Genomic DNA, 18,804 nt, shown 5'->3' with positions numbered 1-18,804 from the left:
TCTTCAATCTTTTACGTATGGACTTAAATGTTTTTATAAAATAAGTTATTTCAAATGTCTGTATAACTCTTATCATATAAGTTTTGTTATCGATTATAAAGATTTGCCGTGTGTAAGGGCCCCAAACAGCGTGTGTGCATGAGTGTATGTGTACACACACAAACGTTACCGTTCCAATTCCATTCGTTCCGCTGGCCCTGTCAAATGCCGAGCAATCAAATCGCGTCGTATTTTATAAGTCATTGCAAGAATTAATATTTAGTTAGTGCGTTAATGTATTATCTTTGAATTCAAAAGCCGTTTGCCCAACTGATTTGGCAAATTTAGTTGTGAAGCGTGTTTTTCAAAATTTTTCCTTTATAGTTTATAGCGCGGCATGGAAACGTCTGAAAAAGGTTGATTACCAAATTGATTCTTTATTGGAATTCTAGTTAAACCATTTTATAAACTTCATTTTCAGAAAAGGCCGGCGGAGACGAAGCCGAGACCATATCCGAGGCTCTCGAGAAGACCGCAACAGACACGGCCGCAGAAGCGGTGCTCAAGGAAATCCCAGATTCCAATCCCGACGCAACCAATTTGGATTCAGTATTGCAAGAAAAGGGCAAGAGCAAGTCCCCTTCGCCAGCACCCAAGAATGGTGATGATAATGCCGAGGCCATCGCCGACCGCTCACGTAGTCGCAGTCGTAGTCGCAGTGCTACCAGGAAGAGCGTCTCCCGCTCGCGAAGTGGATCCCATCGGTCTCGTAGCGGATCCGCACACTCGGCAGCCAGTGGCCGGCGTTCGCGCAGTGGCTCTAAGCAATCCCTGAACGGTTCCCGGCGCTCGCGGAGCGGTTCCGCTCGCTCCCGCAGCGGCTCCCGGCATTCTGGCGGAGCTCCGGGCTCGCCTGCTGGATCCAGACGTTCGCGCAGCGGCTCTAGACGATCCCGCAGTGGCTCCAGGCGTTCCCGCAGTGGATCTAAGCGATCACGTAGTGGCTCGCACCGCTCACGCAGTGGATCTAAGCGATCCCGCAGTGGATCACGTCGCTCCCGCAGCGGCTCTAAGCGATCTCGCAGTAGATCCGGTTCTAGACGCTCAAATAGATCGCGGAGCGGTTCTCGACGTTCGCGAAGCGGCTCTGGATCTAGAAGATCTCGCAGTGGATCGGGATCAAGGCGTTCTCGAAGTGGCTCGAGGCGCTCTCGCAGTGGCTCTCGACGCTCCCGTAGTGGCTCCAGGCGCTCACGGAGCGGATCCAGGCGCTCTCGCAGTGGATCGGCGCGCTCACGTAGCGGATCTCGCCGTTCCCGCAGTGGTTCTAGACGCTCCCGCAGTGGGTCCAGGCGTTCTAGGAGCGGATCCAGGCGTTCGCGCAGTGGTTCGGGCTCCAGGCGATCTAGAAGTGGATCAAGACGATCCCGCAGCGGATCCAGGCGCTCAAGAAGTGGATCGAGGCGCTCCAGAAGTGGATCCAGGCGCTCCAGAAGTGGATCCCGACGTTCTAGAAGCGGTTCCAGGCGCTCAAGAAGTGGATCTAGGCGATCTAGGAGCGGATCCAGGCGCTCCAGAAGCGGATCTAGACGTTCCAGAAGCGGATCAAGACGTTCCAGGAGTGGATCGAGACGCTCTAGAAGCGGTTCCCGTTCCCGCAGTCGCTCCATTAGCGGTGGTTCGCGAAAGGGATCCCGATCTCGGTCTCGGTCCGGTAGTGCCACATCCCAGACTGCTTCCAGGCGAAAAAGACTGGCCGTCAGCGATTCTGATGGTAAATATGGGCTACAACTTTTAGAGACTCGTAATTAATGTGTGATTTCAATGTAGACGAAGGACCGAAGGTGACAAAGAAGCGCGTAAAAATCACGGACACAGACAATGAAGAGGAGGATGAACAGGGAAATGGCCTAGGCAAAGAGAAATCACAAGATAAAATCACAGAGAGCTCTGACGATGAGAACACACCAATTTCAAATGAACCAGAGTAAGACTTTATTTCTTTCAAATTAATATAATTTAAGCCCACATTTACGTCTATTGCAGAAACAGTAACTTTATTTCGGACTTTGATGCTATGCTCTTGAGAAAGAAGGAAGAGAAGCGAGTGCGTCGTCGCAAGCGCGATATTGATCTGATCAACGACAACGACGATCTGATTGATCAGCTTATCATCAGTATGAAGAACGCCTCGGACGATGACCGTCAGCTGAACATGATGGGTCAGCCGGCCACGAAGAAGATTTCAATGCTGAAGCAAGTGATGTCACAGCTGATCAAGAAGCACTTGCAGCTGGCCTTCTTGGAGCACAATATACTCAATGTACTTACAGATTGGCTAGCGCCCCTGCCAAACAAAAGTCTGCCATGTCTTCAGATACGCGAGAGTATTCTTAAACTATTATCAGATGTGAGTAACATGCTAGTCTTGTTGTATTATGGATTCTCATGTGATCACTTCCTTTAGTTTCCTACCATTGAAAAGGGACTTTTGAAACAGTCGGGCATTGGCAAGGCTGTAATGTATTTGTACAAACACCCCCAGGAGACCAAGACGAATCGCGATCGCGCTGGTCGCCTGATTTCCGAGTGGGCCCGTCCGATATTCAACCTCAGTTGCAACTTCTCAGCGATGAGCAAGGAGGAGCGTCAGGAGCGTGATTTGGCGCAGATGTCGCGTCATCGGCATAAGAGTCCAGATCCAGAGCCTTCCTCCAGCAGCAAAGCACCTACCTTGAATCAGACCTTCTCCAACGAGGACAAGCTGCTGCGTCCTGGAGATCCCGGCTGGGTGGCGCGCGCTCGTGTTCCCATGCCCTCCAACAAGGACTATGTCATCCGCCCTAAGTCAACCGTCGAGGGTGAAATCTCCACGGTTAGTTGCCCAGCATTAAGCTCTCGCTTTCGATTCCTTATTTTAATCATTGATCTCATTGGACATTTCAGTCAACCAAGCGCAAGCCAAACCGCTACGAGAAGCATATGAAACGTTTTCTGGACTCAAAACGACTGAAGGAGAGCCGAAGGGCAGTTGAGATATCGATAGAGGGTCGAAAGATGGCACTGTAAGCAGCATTCTAGCTAACTTTAAATTAAATAAAATCGAAATCATAGAACAAAATTTTAAAATATATATTTTTGAATATAACTCCACACGAGAAAGCTAGCCTTTTGTATTATGCGGGTCCACTTGAGACAATTAAAATGATGAGCTAGATTTCGAAGTCAAAAGGAAAGAGATGGGAGAGCCATGTAGGCTGTTCTTATCAGGTATGCTGCAATCTTATCAGGAAGCCACAAAATCAGTTGTAAATATGCACTTGTGTAATAGAAGTAATGTGCATTTACCGATTAGATATTGCAGCTTTCAGCAAAGCACATTAAATAAATAAAATAGTTAAACAACTTGGAAACAGTAAAATGAGAATACAAGTTGCACTTTTAATACACTCATCTCCATTCGTTAATTAAACGAAAAAAAAACTAAGAGTCCTTAAAGAAGAATAGTACTTTTTGTATACCCTTGAAAAGGTTATTATATTTTTGGGATGGGTGGTCCATTTGTACAAATAACACACGAAGAAACCGTATGATATACTCAAAGATCATGTTTTCCATTCTTATCTTAAGAACTCGCGTTTAATTTATTATGTGGAAAAAAACAAAGATTGAGGAATCTAAATGTTAAATTTTTTTACCGTAAGAAATAGCTCGTAGCACATGAAAGTAAATGATAAATATGTCAGTGGAGATTATGACTGGCTTTCCGCATCGCCCAACCAAAAAGATTCTCAGATGGTTTCCATTTTAAGCAGGAGAGTAGCGAAAAAAGAAACGTACATTAAAACTAGTTTTAAAACGAATTCACTTGCAATGCTGATTAAGCTTGAATCAGATTAATATACTTGACGTAGTTTTTCCAATTGCTCTACAAACATATTTATAATTTCAATTGCCTTATATTTAAGACGGCGAAAGCTCAAAAAGCTTAGTAAACAATTTGCGGGGTTATTTTTGTGCCGGTAGCAAGTACATAAGCGTATGGACAATCACAAAGATACTCGCCGTAGTAGCTAACATTATAAAATGGCATTATTAATAAAAGTCAAATTAAGGGCATCTTGGCACAGTTTTGCCGAGTGACACCCGCTAGGAAATCGGTTGCTCCTCGATGGATTATCTCCCCCACGTGGAAAATACCGTTTGCAAGAGGTACAGGTACCCGTACTTTGTACCTAGCTCCTTAGCTACCAACATTAAGTGTACCATGGTTTGCATGTGGGCTTAACTACATCAAATTTTCTTAAGTATATTACAAAGTTTCTTTCCATTTAATTATAAATGGAATTATAAATCAATTAGATGCATATTTCTTGGTTTTCAAGTTTACCATCTGCATTTAATACATATTTCTTGTAACAAGAAGTACCACACATTTGGGTTCTAAATTGGGAGCAAGAGACAAGTAGACCACATGCAAGGCAGCTGCCAAGATGTGTATACACCGCTGTGGGCGTGGCAGCATCGTCCAATTGCCCATCGGGGTGGCATTGTTATCGCACGACCCACTATCTCCTCGGAAATCTCCACCGACACCCATCAAGCGTTCCCAACACCCCACAAGCACTTGGGTTCTCGTTCTCGTTTTTGGGTTCACCTCTGGCGGTTGTTATCGCCGAATATTAAACCGGTTGCGCTGCCGTCTAATTGCTCAAACGCATGTACGCTGTGCCAAGTGGCGGTCGACAGCAATAGCTCCTCCATAGCTCCTCAATTCCAACTCCGCAGCAGCAGTAAATCGGAAAAGTAAATAAACAAAGATGTCGCAGAAGAACGAGAAAATTGGCATTGTGGGCAGGTAAGTGGGACATAACGAAAAGGCGATTCGCGAGGATATCCAGGTGCTCACTGGCAGTGTTTCGTTTCCAGCGGTCTGATTGGTCGCTCCTGGTCCATGCTGTTCGCCTCGGTGGGCTACCAGGTGGTGCTGTTCGACATCCTGCCCGAGCAGGTGTCCACCGCATTGACTGCCACGCAGAAGGAGCTGCTGGATCTGGAGGCCAAGGGACTGCTCCGTGGCAAGCTGACCGCCGCCCAGCAATTCGCCTGCATTTCGGGCACCAACGACATCAAGGAGCTGGTCAAGGGCGCCATCTTCGTGCAGGAGTGCATCCCCGAGCGTCTCGACCTGAAAAAGGCCCTCTACAAGCAGTTGGATGCCGTCGTCGGACCCAACACCATCCTGTCCAGCTCCACCAGCACTTTTCTGCCCTCTCTCTTCAGCGCGGATCTGAAAAACAAGGCCAATGTGAGTTGAATTCTTTAGATTAGCAAACCAATTGGTATCTCCACCTTGGGTTGGTAAACAGTGTGCCATGGTCGTTTATGGCAATGTTTTAGAATAGTTCACATTCAGCAAAGAGATAAATTCCCGCCGCTGATAACTTTAAAGCTGCGCCGTCCTTGTGCCCAATTAGATTCGCATTTATTTCGATTTTGGTTTCGATGAGAACGCAATGACTAAGACCAATTACGCTTGATTTCGTGAACAGGTTTTGGTCTCGCATCCCGTCAACCCACCGTACTACGTTCCCCTGGTCGAGATCGTGCCCGCACCGTGGACCAAACCGGAATGGGTGAAGAAGACCCGTGCCCTGATGGAGGAGATTGGCCAGAAACCAGTTACGCTGTCGCGTGAGATCGAGGGCTTCGCCCTGAACCGCATCCAGTATGCCATCCTGAACGAGACATGGCGATTGGTCGAGGCCGGCATCCTGAACGTCAAGGACATCGATAGCGTGATGAGCAATGGACTGGGACCGCGCTACGCCTTCCTGGGTCCCCTGGAGACGGCCCATCTGAATGCCGAGGGCATGGCCAACTATTTCGAGCGCTACTCGAAGACCATCTATGCCGTCAGCGAGACAATGGGACCAACACCGAAAATGGAGGGCCCCGTCGCCGTCGAGGTGGCCAAGCAGCTGGGCGAGATGGTGCCGCTGGATCAGTTGGCCCAACGCCGCAACTACCGCGACAACTGCCTTACCCAGTTGAGCATTCTCAAGAACAAGCTCAACCAGTAACTCATTATTATCTTGCTGTTTTTTTTTTTGTTGTGATATGCTAGCGCCACATATGTACGTTAAATATACGGAAATTTCTTAACTGATAATCTCTTTTTATTGAATTATTCCTCACTGCTTTCTCAAGACAGCTGTGAGATGGGAAAATAATAGAGAGTGTGCTTTGCAAGCGTCTTATCTAGCTACTTCTAGGTAATATATAAAAGACAAATCCTTAAAACGTAGGATACTTGTGGTCAAACGACTTAAACTGTCTTAAACGCTGTTGTCCTGTGATATGCTGGCGAACACGTGGTTGATAAATTCTATTTTAGTGTGATTCCGAAACAATAAGGACTTGGATTAGGGTAACTAAGTGGATGATAGGTAACTAAGTGGATGATAGGTGGGCATTCACAAAGATAATTTAACTAATTAGTTCGATCAGTTCAAGTGAAAAGTAAATATACAGGACAGGCAACACTGCTAATCCGTTTCGAAACGCAAACTAATTTGGTAAAGTCTAGTATTGAGTGCAGACTGCATATCAGTTCGCTTTATCTTGTGACGTCGGGCAAAAAATAAATGGAAGAAACAAAAATATGGGGGGAGATAGCCAAGCCGTTTTCACACTGTCGGTTTATCTTCAAGGTTACCAACTTGACCTCAGACATCACATTTTAATTCACTTTCAGGCGACATTGCGCCACCGCCCACGGGCCAAGAAAGTGCTCCCCATGTCTACGCAATGCATTGTCTATCCGGAGCCGGTTTTCTTGCAGAAACTAGGCCCCCTAATGCTGGGCGTTGAATAGGAGGTATTTGACATGGATCCCGATCCTGCGGTCATGGCCATTGGCTTCAGGGATCTGCGCTGCTGGATGCGCATTTGTGGCAGTGGTGTGCTCGTGCAGGATATCTTTTGGATAGGCTTGGTCCTAGTTGATATGGGCGTCTCAGGTATACGTGGATGGACCGGATTCAGGTAGGTGGACTCGTTGCTTGCAGTCACTTTCATAATTGGAACCACCGGCTTGATGGGCTTCGTCACTTTAAGCATTCCATTAGGTTTGCCCATCGATTCGTTAATGGATGGATTCCTCAAGCGACTGCTCATTAGTGTGCGCCTGCTTTCGTAGGCTTTTGTGGACGGATTACTGGGCGTGGAGAAGGAGTTGCTCCGCTGGCGGAAGGCAGCTGCTGCAGCCATTGGCCCAACAGTGGCTGTGTTCTTGACCTCCCTGGGCGGCGGCAGATTTTCCACCTGGCGATCGGACTTCAGGACTTCCCTGGGCAACTTGCACTTGTCCTGAATGGAAAGTGACGATGATCGACGGCGCATGGAGACCGCCGCGTTGGACTCACTTAGAGGCATTGGTTTGGTCTTGGCAACGTTGTTGGTAGAAACGTTGCATGCTACCTGAGTGCTGCTGTAGTTGCTGGGGTTCACCAACAGTATGACTGTCCTGGGATCAACTCCGTGTTGTTGTTCGTGATCGCTGATGCCAGTGTTTGCGAGTTTGTGCCGCTCCAGCAGCTGGTTGATCTGCTGGGCGAGTGTTTCGTCAACCAACTCCGTCATAAACGGCTCCTTTCTGGCTTCTGACACGGACGGTATCGAAGTTATCGATGGTAGGGATGGAAGCGAGTCCCTATCAAATGGATTTAGACGAGATTCGCCATCAAATGTGGCTGTTGAGCAGACCATGGCATCGGGAAAGTTTTGAACGTCACTTCCTGGTGGATCGATCTCCTCCTCCTCTATGTGGTTAGCATCCAAGGAACGTTTTGTCTTCTTGCCCTGAATTGGAGAAATAAAACAATTTAATAAGGCTTTATTGTTAAAAAGCTATACGACACACAATCCAATATCTTAGAGGAAACATGCGTATTCCTATAATAAATAGCAATGAAGATGTATCTTCTGCTTTAGACCTCAAATGTTAACAATTATTTTCAGTAAAGGACTAAATGTAGTACTTACTTGAAGTTCGAGATCAAATGTTCCTTGGCGGGTGTATGAGTACGGCGATGATATAGCTGCTTCGCCCTTTTTACCTTCCGGACAAGAGCCACCGGGTCCAAAGATGACCGCTGCAATGGATTCAATTGCCGTGTCAAACAGATGCCACTTGGACCTCTCGACGTGTTCGTGTGCCAAGATCTTCAGCTGCTCCAGGAGTTGGCTCAAACTCTTGCCATTTGATCGGTCTTCGATTGGGGTATGTGGACTTTCCTGACTTTCTTGCCGCACGTCAACCATTCTGTTTACGTTTCCCTGATTTTCTTCGGCTTTTGCATTGGGTTCTGCATTGTTAAGCGCGTCTAGGATCGGAATGCGTAGCATTTTTAGGTCTTCCTCGAAGTTGATACTGTTCGACAGGACGTCGTCGTCCTCGATAAGCTTCAATGGCGACTCTGCCGCCAGCATCTGCAGGTTTTCGTTCAGAATTGTTCTCTCAAACTCTGTTTTGGATCGACTATGGGTTGGTGTGTTCACCACGGATCGTGAGGCATTAAGTTTAAGGAGCTGCTTCTGGAACGAGCTGTTCGAGCGCCGCTTTTGAGTTGTTTCTCCTGATCCGGGTCCGGACGCAGTCGCTGCATCCGTCTGCATGCAAACCGGAGGACTCTCGCTCTCAAGATCCGGATACTGTCGTTCGGCACTGGACACCTTTTCCTTGATCTGCGACGTCAAGGTCATGCCCTGAAATTGGTGGAAAAAGGAGTTTTAAGTGAATTGCATGAATAAATACGACCAGTAAAGATCTATACCCAAAGCATTGGGGATCCCAGTGGTATGCAACCTAACCTTACCTTGATGCAAGCTTCCTTCTCCATCAGATCGAAGGGATCGTAGGGCACCTCAAAGTTCGTGGCCACCACAGAGTCCTCCGGCTCTTCGTGCAACGGCTCCTTGGTGGGCTCATCCCATTCGGACAAGTCAATTAGATTTCGGACATCACACATCTTCGCACACAATTCGAACACAAATATCAACAATTTAAGAAAGGAAACTAATACAAAAAAAAAACTTCGAAACAACGCCGTGTTTGGCGCTTCTACGACTGTATGGGTTAATAGTTATCGATATACATATGTTACCTGAGCCGAGGATTTCACCTGCAGCTTTTATGGTCTGTTCACACCGGTTCAGTATCGATAACGATAACCACGTCTATATGTTTTTTTTTAATGTTTTTTAACTTTATATAAACTATTCTTTTAGGATATTTTATAAAATATAAATATAAAACAACAATTGTACAGAAAATAGGAAAGACTTTCTGTCCTTTTATGTAAAATAAAACTCTGGTTTAAAATAAGTCTTCAGTATAGAAATATAAAAAAAAAACACCAAGGAGCATTAAAGTTTATTTAATCGGAATGTTAAGAAAACACACCTTTCACACTATTTAATTCCTTTTTTACGATATTCTAAAGGCTTTTGGTAATTTTGAAAACCCCTTTTATCGTATACTCCATTTCGACCCATTGGTAATTCAATAAATGAATTTGATTTTTTGTTTAAAGATTGTATTTGAATTTACAATTGTTTCCATATATCCACATATATATTTCTAACAAAATTGTATAATTTCGTGTTCTATATAAACGCACAGATGAACTTTTCGCTATTATGGTGCTAACACATATGCAATAAATATTTTTGAGTAATAATATGTACATATTGATACAACAGAGGAGACTTAAGTTAATTGGGAAAAGCTCTTAGGAATTCGCAGAAGACGCCTCCTCGTCCTTCACCTGGGATTCGGATTCTGCAGGTACTGCAGCATACTCTTGGACATTTGTTGTGACGGTCGTGTAGCAAGATCCACATAGCCTAACTGGATTAAAAAGCTTTTCGTTTGGCAACGGCGCCCAAAATTCCGAGCAGTCAGCACAAAAAATTTCTCCACATGATCTGTAATTGAATTAAATAGTGTTTGCTTTATTAACTGCTCAAAAAATACGTTTGTGTATAAGACAAAATAGTTAAATAATATACGTTAGTGGCTTATCAACTGACTGGGTTGTTTTGCTGAAATAGTTTAAGCTACAATGAAATAACTTAAAAAATTAAATGAATTGTTATTTGATTTTTATATATTCTTGATTAGCATAGTTTACACTGTTAGTATAGTCATGTATCCCAGTAAAATAACAAAAATTATAACACGCATTCAACTTAAGTTGAATATGAGCATCAAAAGAATTGAATAGTCCAATTTAATCGTAGTATTGCACAGTCATAAAGAAGGTACGAGAGTCTTATTAACTGACTTTAAGGTCTAGGAATTTAGTATCGCTAAAAATGGAAATATTCAACTGAAGCTAAAAATCATACATATTGAAAATCTATTAAGAGTAAAACAGTAAGGTTTCAAGTGTTGGATGCGCACCGACAATGATGTTTTCTTCGTCCAAGCCAGAACTCAGTTTGACAACTAGAGCAACGTGAAACGGCATGATCTGGTACCCATAGGACACTGGAGGCTTTTTTCTCTTGGATCGAGGAAGGTGCATACGATGGGGGACCGCTACGTTCTTCGACGGCTTCCCAGGAACATGTTGAAGCATTTTCAACGATATCCGATCCATTTTCCTAAAGAAGAGTTAAATAATTAGACGACTGAAAGTAAATGCACATTGTTACTTATGATTAGAATACAATATTGCCCTCGATTGAAACATCACAATATGTTATTTTATAGAATATGCCCCTATTTTAAACGTATTTGCACACACTTTGCTACGAGGGGCTATATCTAACATCAACCACGCTTCTCAAGAATATATGCACGCATGTTATATCTAAAACGAGTATCAAAATAGATCATTATTTACATGTTCCATATTTGTCGAAACGATGCTGTTGCAACTGGGGCAACCTTTTTCCAACAAAGCCAGCCGCATACCGTGAATTTCTCGCAGAAGCATTTCCTCACGTAGCTAAAAACGAGTATTGGTATTTTAAATAATGTAATGAAACCAGTTGATATATTGGATTTTACCTTGTGTTCTTGTACGATTTGGTGGAGTCTTATATTTTGTTCGCTGAGTCCATGAGCCAGGCCATCTGGACAGGATATAGTGAACTGCGCCCTCTCCTGAAATGGTGTTGGGGGCAACGATATGATGCCCGACGAAGGGAATTGGTGTGCGCTGTAGAAAGTAGATTTTGTATTTTTAGTATACACTTATTGTCTTTTGAAGAAGCGCCATAAGGTGAGACGGTACACAACTCACCTGCCGTTTTCTGCTGTGAATTTCATGTCGCGACTGTAGCTCGAGCCGAAGGTATTTCGCCGTATTCGTCCGCCCGTAGAGGGAGCATCGAATGGCGACTGGCCCACGAATCGCTGGAGGTCGGGAGACATGAAGAGACTTTCCTCTGCGTGGTAGCCATCGGATGCCAGCAGGGCTCCATTGGAATTCGCATCTTTGGCTAACTTATCCGGCTTGCAACGGTCCGGGTTTCCCGTCGTCTCCCTTGGCACTTGTAGGTCCAGGTGATGTGGAAAAGCGTCTACTCGCTGCGGGCATATCACGGCATTCGGTCTTATGTGTACCTTGGGCAAATTATTGTAGCTCTGACTGATTTTACTGGTTTGGACAGTGGTAGTCGGCTCCAGCTTTTTATCACCAATAACCAATTCCATTGGGGGTGTTATGTGGTCTCTACTGCTATTGTCGCTGTTTGGTATTTGTACGGGCTCCGCGGGAATAAGGGTATCAGTGCTGGTTTCAATAGCGCCATGCCATAGGGCGCGACAAATATCACTTGTGTCTTCAGATTTTGAAGGAACTGGATTTGGATCTGAAACCATTACGATAGTTAAGTTAAGTTCTCTTTCTTGCTAATATCACTTACCGTTTTCGGATGAACCGAAAATGAAGACAGGTCGCCCGGATCCAGGTATCTGTTGATGTGAGAACTCCAAGGAACTTCGCCTTTGCGATTGTGTTTCCACTTCCAATATATCACGGTTAGAAGCTGTGCTTTGGTCGTTATGAAACTCTGGAATGGGATTATTTGAACGGCCACATGGACCTATTTCAGTTGCATCCGTTACGTCCAGCTCTACTTCTTTGGAGTCTTTAACACTTGGACATTCTTGGACGTTTGCGCTAACACTGTTGTTGGCCTCAGATCGTATGTCAAACATTGAGTTGCTGTTTGCATTGAAGCAATCTGTAACACTGAATCGAACGGAAAAAAACGAATTTCATTTTGCTGTCCGATCAAATAATCATTAGTTGACCTACATGGATTCAACGGTCAGGTTAGGATCACTAGACCTCCTGGAAATGGTGCTCTGTCCCAACTCATTCGTTGTTAAGTCTTCTGAAGATCGTGTCTTCGCCATGAGGCCTATTGGTTATTTAAGTAAATGAAAGTGAGTACATTTCTATTAGGGGTACATCGTTACTCACCATTGTGTCCGCTCTGTCTTTCATTACTTAGTAATGGCAGATCAGTTCCATTTTTGTTCCCTAAACTACCAAGGTATACATCAGACCAAAAATATAAAAACCGCACACTGTGCGCCGGCCAAAGAACCTAAAAAATATAAAAATCATTAGCATCGCCCTTCAATTTGACAGTGCATACCAAAATGATATTTACCTTTTCAGTCTCATGCTTATAGAGAGGATTTCTATACATAGTTTCCGCTAAAAATGGCCACACGGAAAACGTTCGGTCGAAAACTGAATTCTCGATGCGTTCTCTGAGCGAATTACATAGGAACGTGCCGAACAGACAGGACAACGAATGTTGCGCCAGTTTGATCTAAAAGATATATAAAAAAAGGCTTAATGGGCACTACACCATACGAAATTTCATTGCAACGCTTACCAAGTAGCTTATACTGAACTCAAAACTGCATGGATACTGCCTGTGTATTTGATGCACCAGATCAAGCCACTGCAGAAAAACTGGACATCGCTCGTTAACTTCATCGGAATTGGGACCATTTCCGGAACGATCGGCGAATTTGTGCCCAAAGTTCAGCCATTCACGCTCGACCAAAACGCGGAACCCCTGCAAATAGAAGCAAGTAGGTAAAGTTTAAACTATAGAACAGAAAATATGTATATCAACAGTTCTGTACCTCGACAGTTCTGTAGTAGGGATCCAAACACAGTTGTGCCGTGGCCACGATCTGTGGAGTGCGATCCCAACCATCTGAGCAGTGCACAAGGACGGGACGTCCATTCTTCTCGATGGTATGCACAACGGTCATGGTGGCTCCCAACAGGCCCGAAAGGTGCTGCATCCACATGGTTTTCTCCAACTGTCCGTACCAGCTGTAAAATAATGATTCCATATGTACACATAGCAGTTAACTACCCTTAGTAAACTCACTTGGGATCATCTGAAGACGACGCGCAAAGCTGTCGGACAGCGTGAAAACTTTTTCGAATGGCGTGGATATTGCCCAGGTTCATAAACTCTATCTCTGCACAGGGATAGTACTCGATGCACTCACATCCGCCACCTCTGGCACGATTTGTAACTGCGGAGGTGTAGCTGCGAGCATCTACAATGAGGATTTTCTGAAAGAAAATACAATTGAAGAACAAGGATTAATTTATTTAATTAGCACTTGGCATTTTGACTTCTTTACTGCTTTGTGTTAAGTAGTTTATTTATAAACGTGATTATTTATACCAAGGAGACCCGGTTAATCTGGTTATAAACGCCAAAACGTACCTTGATTTCATCCAGCGTGAGTTCCTCATGCGAGGAATCGTCCAGAGATGGCGAACTCTTGCCGGATAAACCCGACTGGCCGTTGGTCTCCTTGGAGCCCTTTGTTGGTTGCGCCTTTGCATTGGCGCTGTTGGAATGCCTGGCGTGTTCGCCCCTGTCAAAGGCACATGCATCGGCGAGTGCCTTGAGGAGCTGCTCGTCCCGTGTGTTGCGCCAGCCAAGCCAACCGACCTCCGGCTGGCTGCACCGGGCCAAGATGGCACCCGACTTTTGGTGCCGCCAGACGACAGCCGGTAGCCTTCGCGAACCCCGGAAGTTGGCCACGTTGTGAAGCATTTCATCGGTGATGCAGCAGGGCACAAGCAATTTGGGTGGATACGAGGGACAGAGCTTGAAATCGGCATTGGCCGTTGAGATGCGCCACGAGCCCTTCAGATCGAATCCCAAGCGGGCAACCTCGTTCTTAAAGTCGCTTTCATAGCGCACGGATCGTTGCAGGCGGTTGCTCATGGCGGCAGAGATGGTATCGCTGGCAGGATCGGGCAAAGGATTGGCCGCTGTGACGGTGGCTGCGGGCTTAGCAGAGCCATTGTGTAGCGCGCGATCCTTGGCCACTAGGCCGTTTCCGTTCGCCTGGCCACTTCCGATTCCGCTTCCATTACCACTTCCGATCACATCGCAGGTCCAGGAGTAAAATGGAAAGGCAAAGAGTGTTTCCAGTGATTCGGGAACCCCGATCATAAGATGGATCCGGCGTTGCCAGTCGGAGCACTGTTCCGCTGACGGAAAGGAGCACCGCACAGTGCTGGCATCCTTGCAGTTGACAATCAGCTGGAACAAATCCCGCACCTGTACGGTTTCGATTAGGCCCAGTGGAACGTAGGTCTCATAGCCGGTTGACAGCTTGGAGAGGAATATCCGGTAATTGGACAGGGCGAGAATGCCATCATCCGTGCGTCCCAGGTACTTAATCGATTCGCCGGCCACTGGTGGGATATATACTATGGATTAGCAGGTGTTTTAAGTTACAGTATATGGGGGAGCACCTACACTCTTGAAACGGGACGAGCAGCTGGGAGTCTTCCTTCTCCATTTGTGATTTTGGATACGATTCGGCAGCACGGATAAAGCAAATCGATGGAGGCGGCGATCCATCGGACATTGTGTGAATCGGCTAAAAGAATACTTAGCATGTAACGTATTCGAAATTACTTATTTGCTTATATTTAGGCAAGGCGATTTGGGTGTCATTGGAAATCCGGTTATCGCTTATAGGTGCATATATATCATATATCCACCATCCGAATACATAATTACGCACATCAGTGTGTGTGCGACGTTATTGGGGCGATTCGATACCTATAGTATAGTGGCTACCATAAATAAATAAATAATACTATGTACATACTTATGGACATGTGCATTAGGCAGTGCGCAAACAAAGCCAAATAAATGTCACTGGGATGATAATTTGGGCACAATCAACACTTTTAGAACAAATCGAAGTTAATATTTGAGTTTTTGAGTGTCGTGGTGGCAATATAGATAATGCACTGCATATATGCACGTATGGATGTACAATGTACAATGCACATACATTTATGTGAGCACACACAGTTGTAGTTCGACAAGGTGCGCAATACATAGTATGCACATATATGTATATTGCTGCATTACATACGCACTCACATATATACCAATAGACTAGATTATCACGATTCCATAGCCAATAGGCGAAAAATGGCCGATTATCGTACTCAACGTATTCTAATGGCCGTATATGTTGTCATAAACAAAGTAATTAAACATTTACGCATGTGTATGTTTACATAAACTCATATGTATATTCGTATATGTAGGTATGTATATGTTTCGATATTTTGGGGAGCAACAATAACACATTACAATCGTACATATGTATGCACACACATTTGGTTTTTGGATTCCACAAACCGTTCGCTCAGCAGACTTTCAGGGTATTTAGCTCAAAACTTATTGCCGAATTGAAAACGCGCTTGGCTTCTAGATTTTCTCGCTCTATTTACCACCATAAAATCCATAAGCGTCAGCTATTATAAACAAAGATTTGCAAATGTTGTTGCACATACATATGTGTGCATATGTATTCATTTAGACACTTTTTGTTTCATTTCCATTGAAATTGTTATCGTTGTTTGCTGCTATCGCTTTTATCGCTGCTGCTAGCGATGGCCAAGTCATGTGACTAAGCTATCGCCATAGTCGATTGGCAATGAAGTGTGCGGTTCGAGACTAACCAACACTGGCCAGCCGATAAAATCAACCAAAAATTGTTAAAACTTATAAATTGTGCGTACGTTTGCATTCCATTCCAGCTGATGTGTAACTGAAATCAAAAAAAAAAGAGAACCGATCGCTTGGACTCTCTGCCGGTGCACGCAATTCCACGCCCACTCCTCGCCAGCCGCACTCGCCATTCGGAAGCCGAACGAGAATGTTTGGAGCCAGAATCGGAATCGGAAAGCTTGGGCCCTGTGTGGCCCTAGTTGCGGTGAGTCGACGTGTTCCGTTCTGTCTGGTCATGTTTCTGGTCACTGGAATGGCTAACCCGCTCAATCAGCGGGCGGGGACTCATTGTGGGGAGGGGCCGGCCAGACAGCCCCGGCTTTTCTGGCTCCCCCTAACCAAATAACTAACTAACCAGAACTGACATCTTATGGAATTCGCAGATTCTACAGCTACTCCAGCACACACAGCCGGCTGATGGCGCCGGAGCCGTACCCATGACCAGTGATAATATCGATATGACCCTAGGTAAGACATGTCCACAGCCATTCATCCCCATCATCCACCATTCCCCATGCCATTCCCGCCGCCAGCGTGAGTGGGAATCAATTAGCCGACTGCCCCATTGACGTGTCACTAAACAAAATCAGTGGCTCGTTCAATTCGGCACTGCCAACGTGGTAAGATAAGTTTTATGCGGTTTCGCGAAGGACAAGGTGCGAAATTTGGATACAACTTAATTAGGGCGGTTTATTTTCCATGCTGCACTGTGATCTATCGGTTCGATAGTCCGCCAAAATGGGCACTAGCCCGAAAAAGTTCCTTGCCTAAAAGGCTATTTTATTTGGGATATGCTCTATATATAATCTTGCAATAAAACTATATTTTAGCATAGCCCTATTGGTTAAATTTTTTTAAATATAAATTTGCATTATTGTTAAAAATAGTGGCGATATCAATTTATTACAAAACTTTGAAGTTAGTCTTCGAAGTTATACTACGATATTATTAATATTATTATCTGAATGCATTTGCTTGTTTTCCACACTTGGAATACACAGACAACAATTTCACACACAGTTTGTTGCTTACATTAAACACGCTTTATTTTCTTGCAGCGTCTAATGAATTGGTTTTCCTTAATTTTTATGCGGAGTGGTGTCGGTTTAGTAATATTTTAGCACCTATATTCGCGGAAGCTGCTGATAAGGTGAGTCAAATGGATGCGCAGTAAAAGCTTACAAACAATGCGATGCTTACATATGTCTATAGTTAATTTATATCGAACAAATACGTGGCATTCAATTGGATTGGATATCTCTTGCAGATTAAAGAGGAGTTCCCAGAGGCTGGAAAGGTGGTGCTAGGAAAAGTGGATTGCGACAAGGAAACGGCCATCGCGTCCCGGTTCCACATAAACAAGTATCCAACCTTAAAAATTGTCCGCAATGGGCAGCTCAGCAAGCGCGAATATCGAGGACAGCGTTCGGCCGAAGCCTTCCTTGAGTTCGTTAAGAAGCAGCTGGAGGATCCCATCCAGGAGTTTAAATCGCTGAAGGATCTGGAGAACCTGGACTCCAAGAAGCGCCTTATCCTGGGCTACTTCGATCGTAGGGACCAGCCCGAGTACGACATATTCCGCAAGGTGGCGACAAACCTAAAGGAAGACTGCCAGTTTCACGTCGGCTTCGGAGAAGCCGCCCAGGCCATGCATCCTCCTGGTAAAATCCATCAAAGACACTGCGATATGCCAGGCAATACTGATGCCAACTTTTGATTGGTTTGTTTCAGGCACACCCATTATAGTATTTAGGCCCGATGTAGCTCTCTCCCATGAAAACGATGAGACCTACACTGGAAGCCTACAAAATTTCGATGAACTCAAAATTTGGGTCCAAGAGAAGTGTGTACCACTGGTACGAGAAATTACCTTCGAGAATGCAGAGGAACTTACGGAGGAGGGTCTGCCGTTCCTAATTCTCTTCCATCACCCCACTGATAATAACTCAATCAAGGATTACAAGTCGATCATTGAGCGTCAGTTGCTGGATGAGAAACGTAAGATGTGCAGGTGTTCTGTTTACATATGAGCATTTAATTTGACGATGAATTTTTAAAACTTTGCAGAGAACGTCAACTTTTTGACCGCTGATGGCAAACGATTTGCGCATCCTCTACACCATCTGGGTAAATCCGAGGATGACTTGCCCTTGATTGCCATCGACTCGTTCAAGCACATGTATCTGTTCCCCCACTTCAGCGACATGTACTCGCCGGGAAAGCTAAAGCAGTTCCTGCAGGATCTCTACAGTGGCAAGCTGCACAGGTAATTACTCCAGAACCTAGTGGTAGCCAAGGCACAAAAACTAAAAACGATCTCCTCTGCTTTCCAGGGAATTTCATTACGGGCCGGATCCCTCAAATGAAATTGAACCTGACCCACACACTGGCAAGGGTACTTCGCCTCCAGAGTCAAAATTCAAGGAACTTGGACCATCCAAGCATCGCTACACCCTGCTAGAAAAAGATGAACTGTAATATAATAATAATAATGTATATTGAAAATAAAAGAAAATAATACAAAAATGTACAAAACAACCTTCTCCGCGAGCAGATGAAGGTGAGCAGCTATCAATCGAGCATGTAAACAGCGGGTGCAACCTCGTTTCTGTTTAATACAATTCTAAAAATAAAAAGTCTGGATTTATCGACCTGGGTTATTGCGAGAGCAGTTGCCCACTTATACACGCCTTGTGCGCGTGACTTGTAAAGTTC

General features: G+C 44.9%; 5 protein-coding genes across 9 annotated transcripts; 3 read left to right on the top strand and 2 right to left on the bottom strand.

The window, feature by feature from the left end:
• Positions 1-179: 179 nt before the first annotated feature.
• On the top strand, positions 180-3,100 carry LOC6524949 (IWS1-like protein). The gene is made up of 6 exons (XM_039370641.2): positions 180-395; positions 461-1,753; positions 1,810-1,966; positions 2,026-2,389; positions 2,447-2,854; positions 2,926-3,100. The coding sequence occupies exons 1-6, from the start codon at positions 377-379 to the stop codon at positions 3,046-3,048; spliced, it is 2,364 nt and encodes a 787-aa protein (XP_039226575.1). The 5' UTR covers positions 180-376; the 3' UTR covers positions 3,049-3,100.
• Positions 3,101-4,651: 1,551 nt separating this feature from the next.
• On the top strand, positions 4,652-6,151 carry LOC6539988 (lambda-crystallin homolog). Its single transcript, XM_002086823.4, has 3 exons — positions 4,652-4,837; positions 4,909-5,287; positions 5,532-6,151. Exons 1-3 carry the CDS (start codon positions 4,800-4,802, stop codon positions 6,060-6,062), a joined length of 948 nt encoding a protein of 315 aa, XP_002086859.1. The 5' UTR covers positions 4,652-4,799; the 3' UTR covers positions 6,063-6,151.
• Positions 6,152-6,563: 412 nt separating this feature from the next.
• LOC6539983 lies at positions 6,564-9,117 on the bottom strand. Its single transcript, XM_002086822.4, has 3 exons — positions 8,859-9,117; positions 8,026-8,748; positions 6,564-7,842 (listed from the first exon to the last, which is right to left on the bottom strand). The coding sequence occupies exons 1-3, from the start codon at positions 9,009-9,011 to the stop codon at positions 6,799-6,801; spliced, it is 1,920 nt and encodes a 639-aa protein (XP_002086858.1). The 5' UTR covers positions 9,012-9,117; the 3' UTR covers positions 6,564-6,798.
• A 500-nt stretch (positions 9,118-9,617) lies between these two features.
• LOC6539987 (myotubularin-related protein 4) lies at positions 9,618-15,960 on the bottom strand. 5 transcript variants are annotated; one of them, XM_002086821.4, is made up of 15 exons: positions 15,810-15,959; positions 14,815-14,938; positions 13,765-14,750; positions 13,417-13,607; positions 13,163-13,358; positions 12,907-13,092; positions 12,676-12,840; positions 12,483-12,609; positions 12,315-12,420; positions 11,920-12,248; positions 11,295-11,865; positions 11,060-11,210; positions 10,893-10,997; positions 10,448-10,650; positions 9,618-9,969 (listed from the first exon to the last, which is right to left on the bottom strand). In XM_002086821.4, exons 1-15 carry the CDS (start codon positions 15,822-15,824, stop codon positions 9,774-9,776), a joined length of 3,651 nt encoding a protein of 1,216 aa, XP_002086857.2. In that variant the 5' UTR covers positions 15,825-15,959; the 3' UTR covers positions 9,618-9,773. The 5 variants fall into 5 exon arrangements, with proteins under 5 accessions (XP_002086857.2, XP_039233756.1, XP_015044824.1 ...); XM_039377822.2 differs by having other exon boundaries at positions 15,694-15,932; XM_015189338.3 differs by having other exon boundaries at positions 15,718-15,932.
• Positions 15,961-16,050: 90 nt separating this feature from the next.
• Positions 16,051-18,615, top strand: LOC6539986 (endoplasmic reticulum resident protein 44). Its single transcript, XM_002086820.4, has 7 exons — positions 16,051-16,294; positions 16,473-16,557; positions 17,148-17,239; positions 17,357-17,750; positions 17,821-18,087; positions 18,157-18,355; positions 18,423-18,615. The coding sequence occupies exons 1-7, from the start codon at positions 16,238-16,240 to the stop codon at positions 18,565-18,567; spliced, it is 1,239 nt and encodes a 412-aa protein (XP_002086856.1). The 5' UTR covers positions 16,051-16,237; the 3' UTR covers positions 18,568-18,615.
• Positions 18,616-18,804: the final 189 nt, after the last annotated feature.

The sequence above is a fragment of the Drosophila yakuba genome, chromosome X, assembly GCF_016746365.2.
Source record: "Drosophila yakuba strain Tai18E2 chromosome X, Prin_Dyak_Tai18E2_2.1, whole genome shotgun sequence".
Lineage (NCBI taxonomy): Eukaryota > Metazoa > Arthropoda > Insecta > Diptera > Drosophilidae > Drosophila > Drosophila yakuba.
Note: the sequence above shows the minus strand (reverse complement) of the source record. Positions and strands in the feature narration are given on the sequence as shown.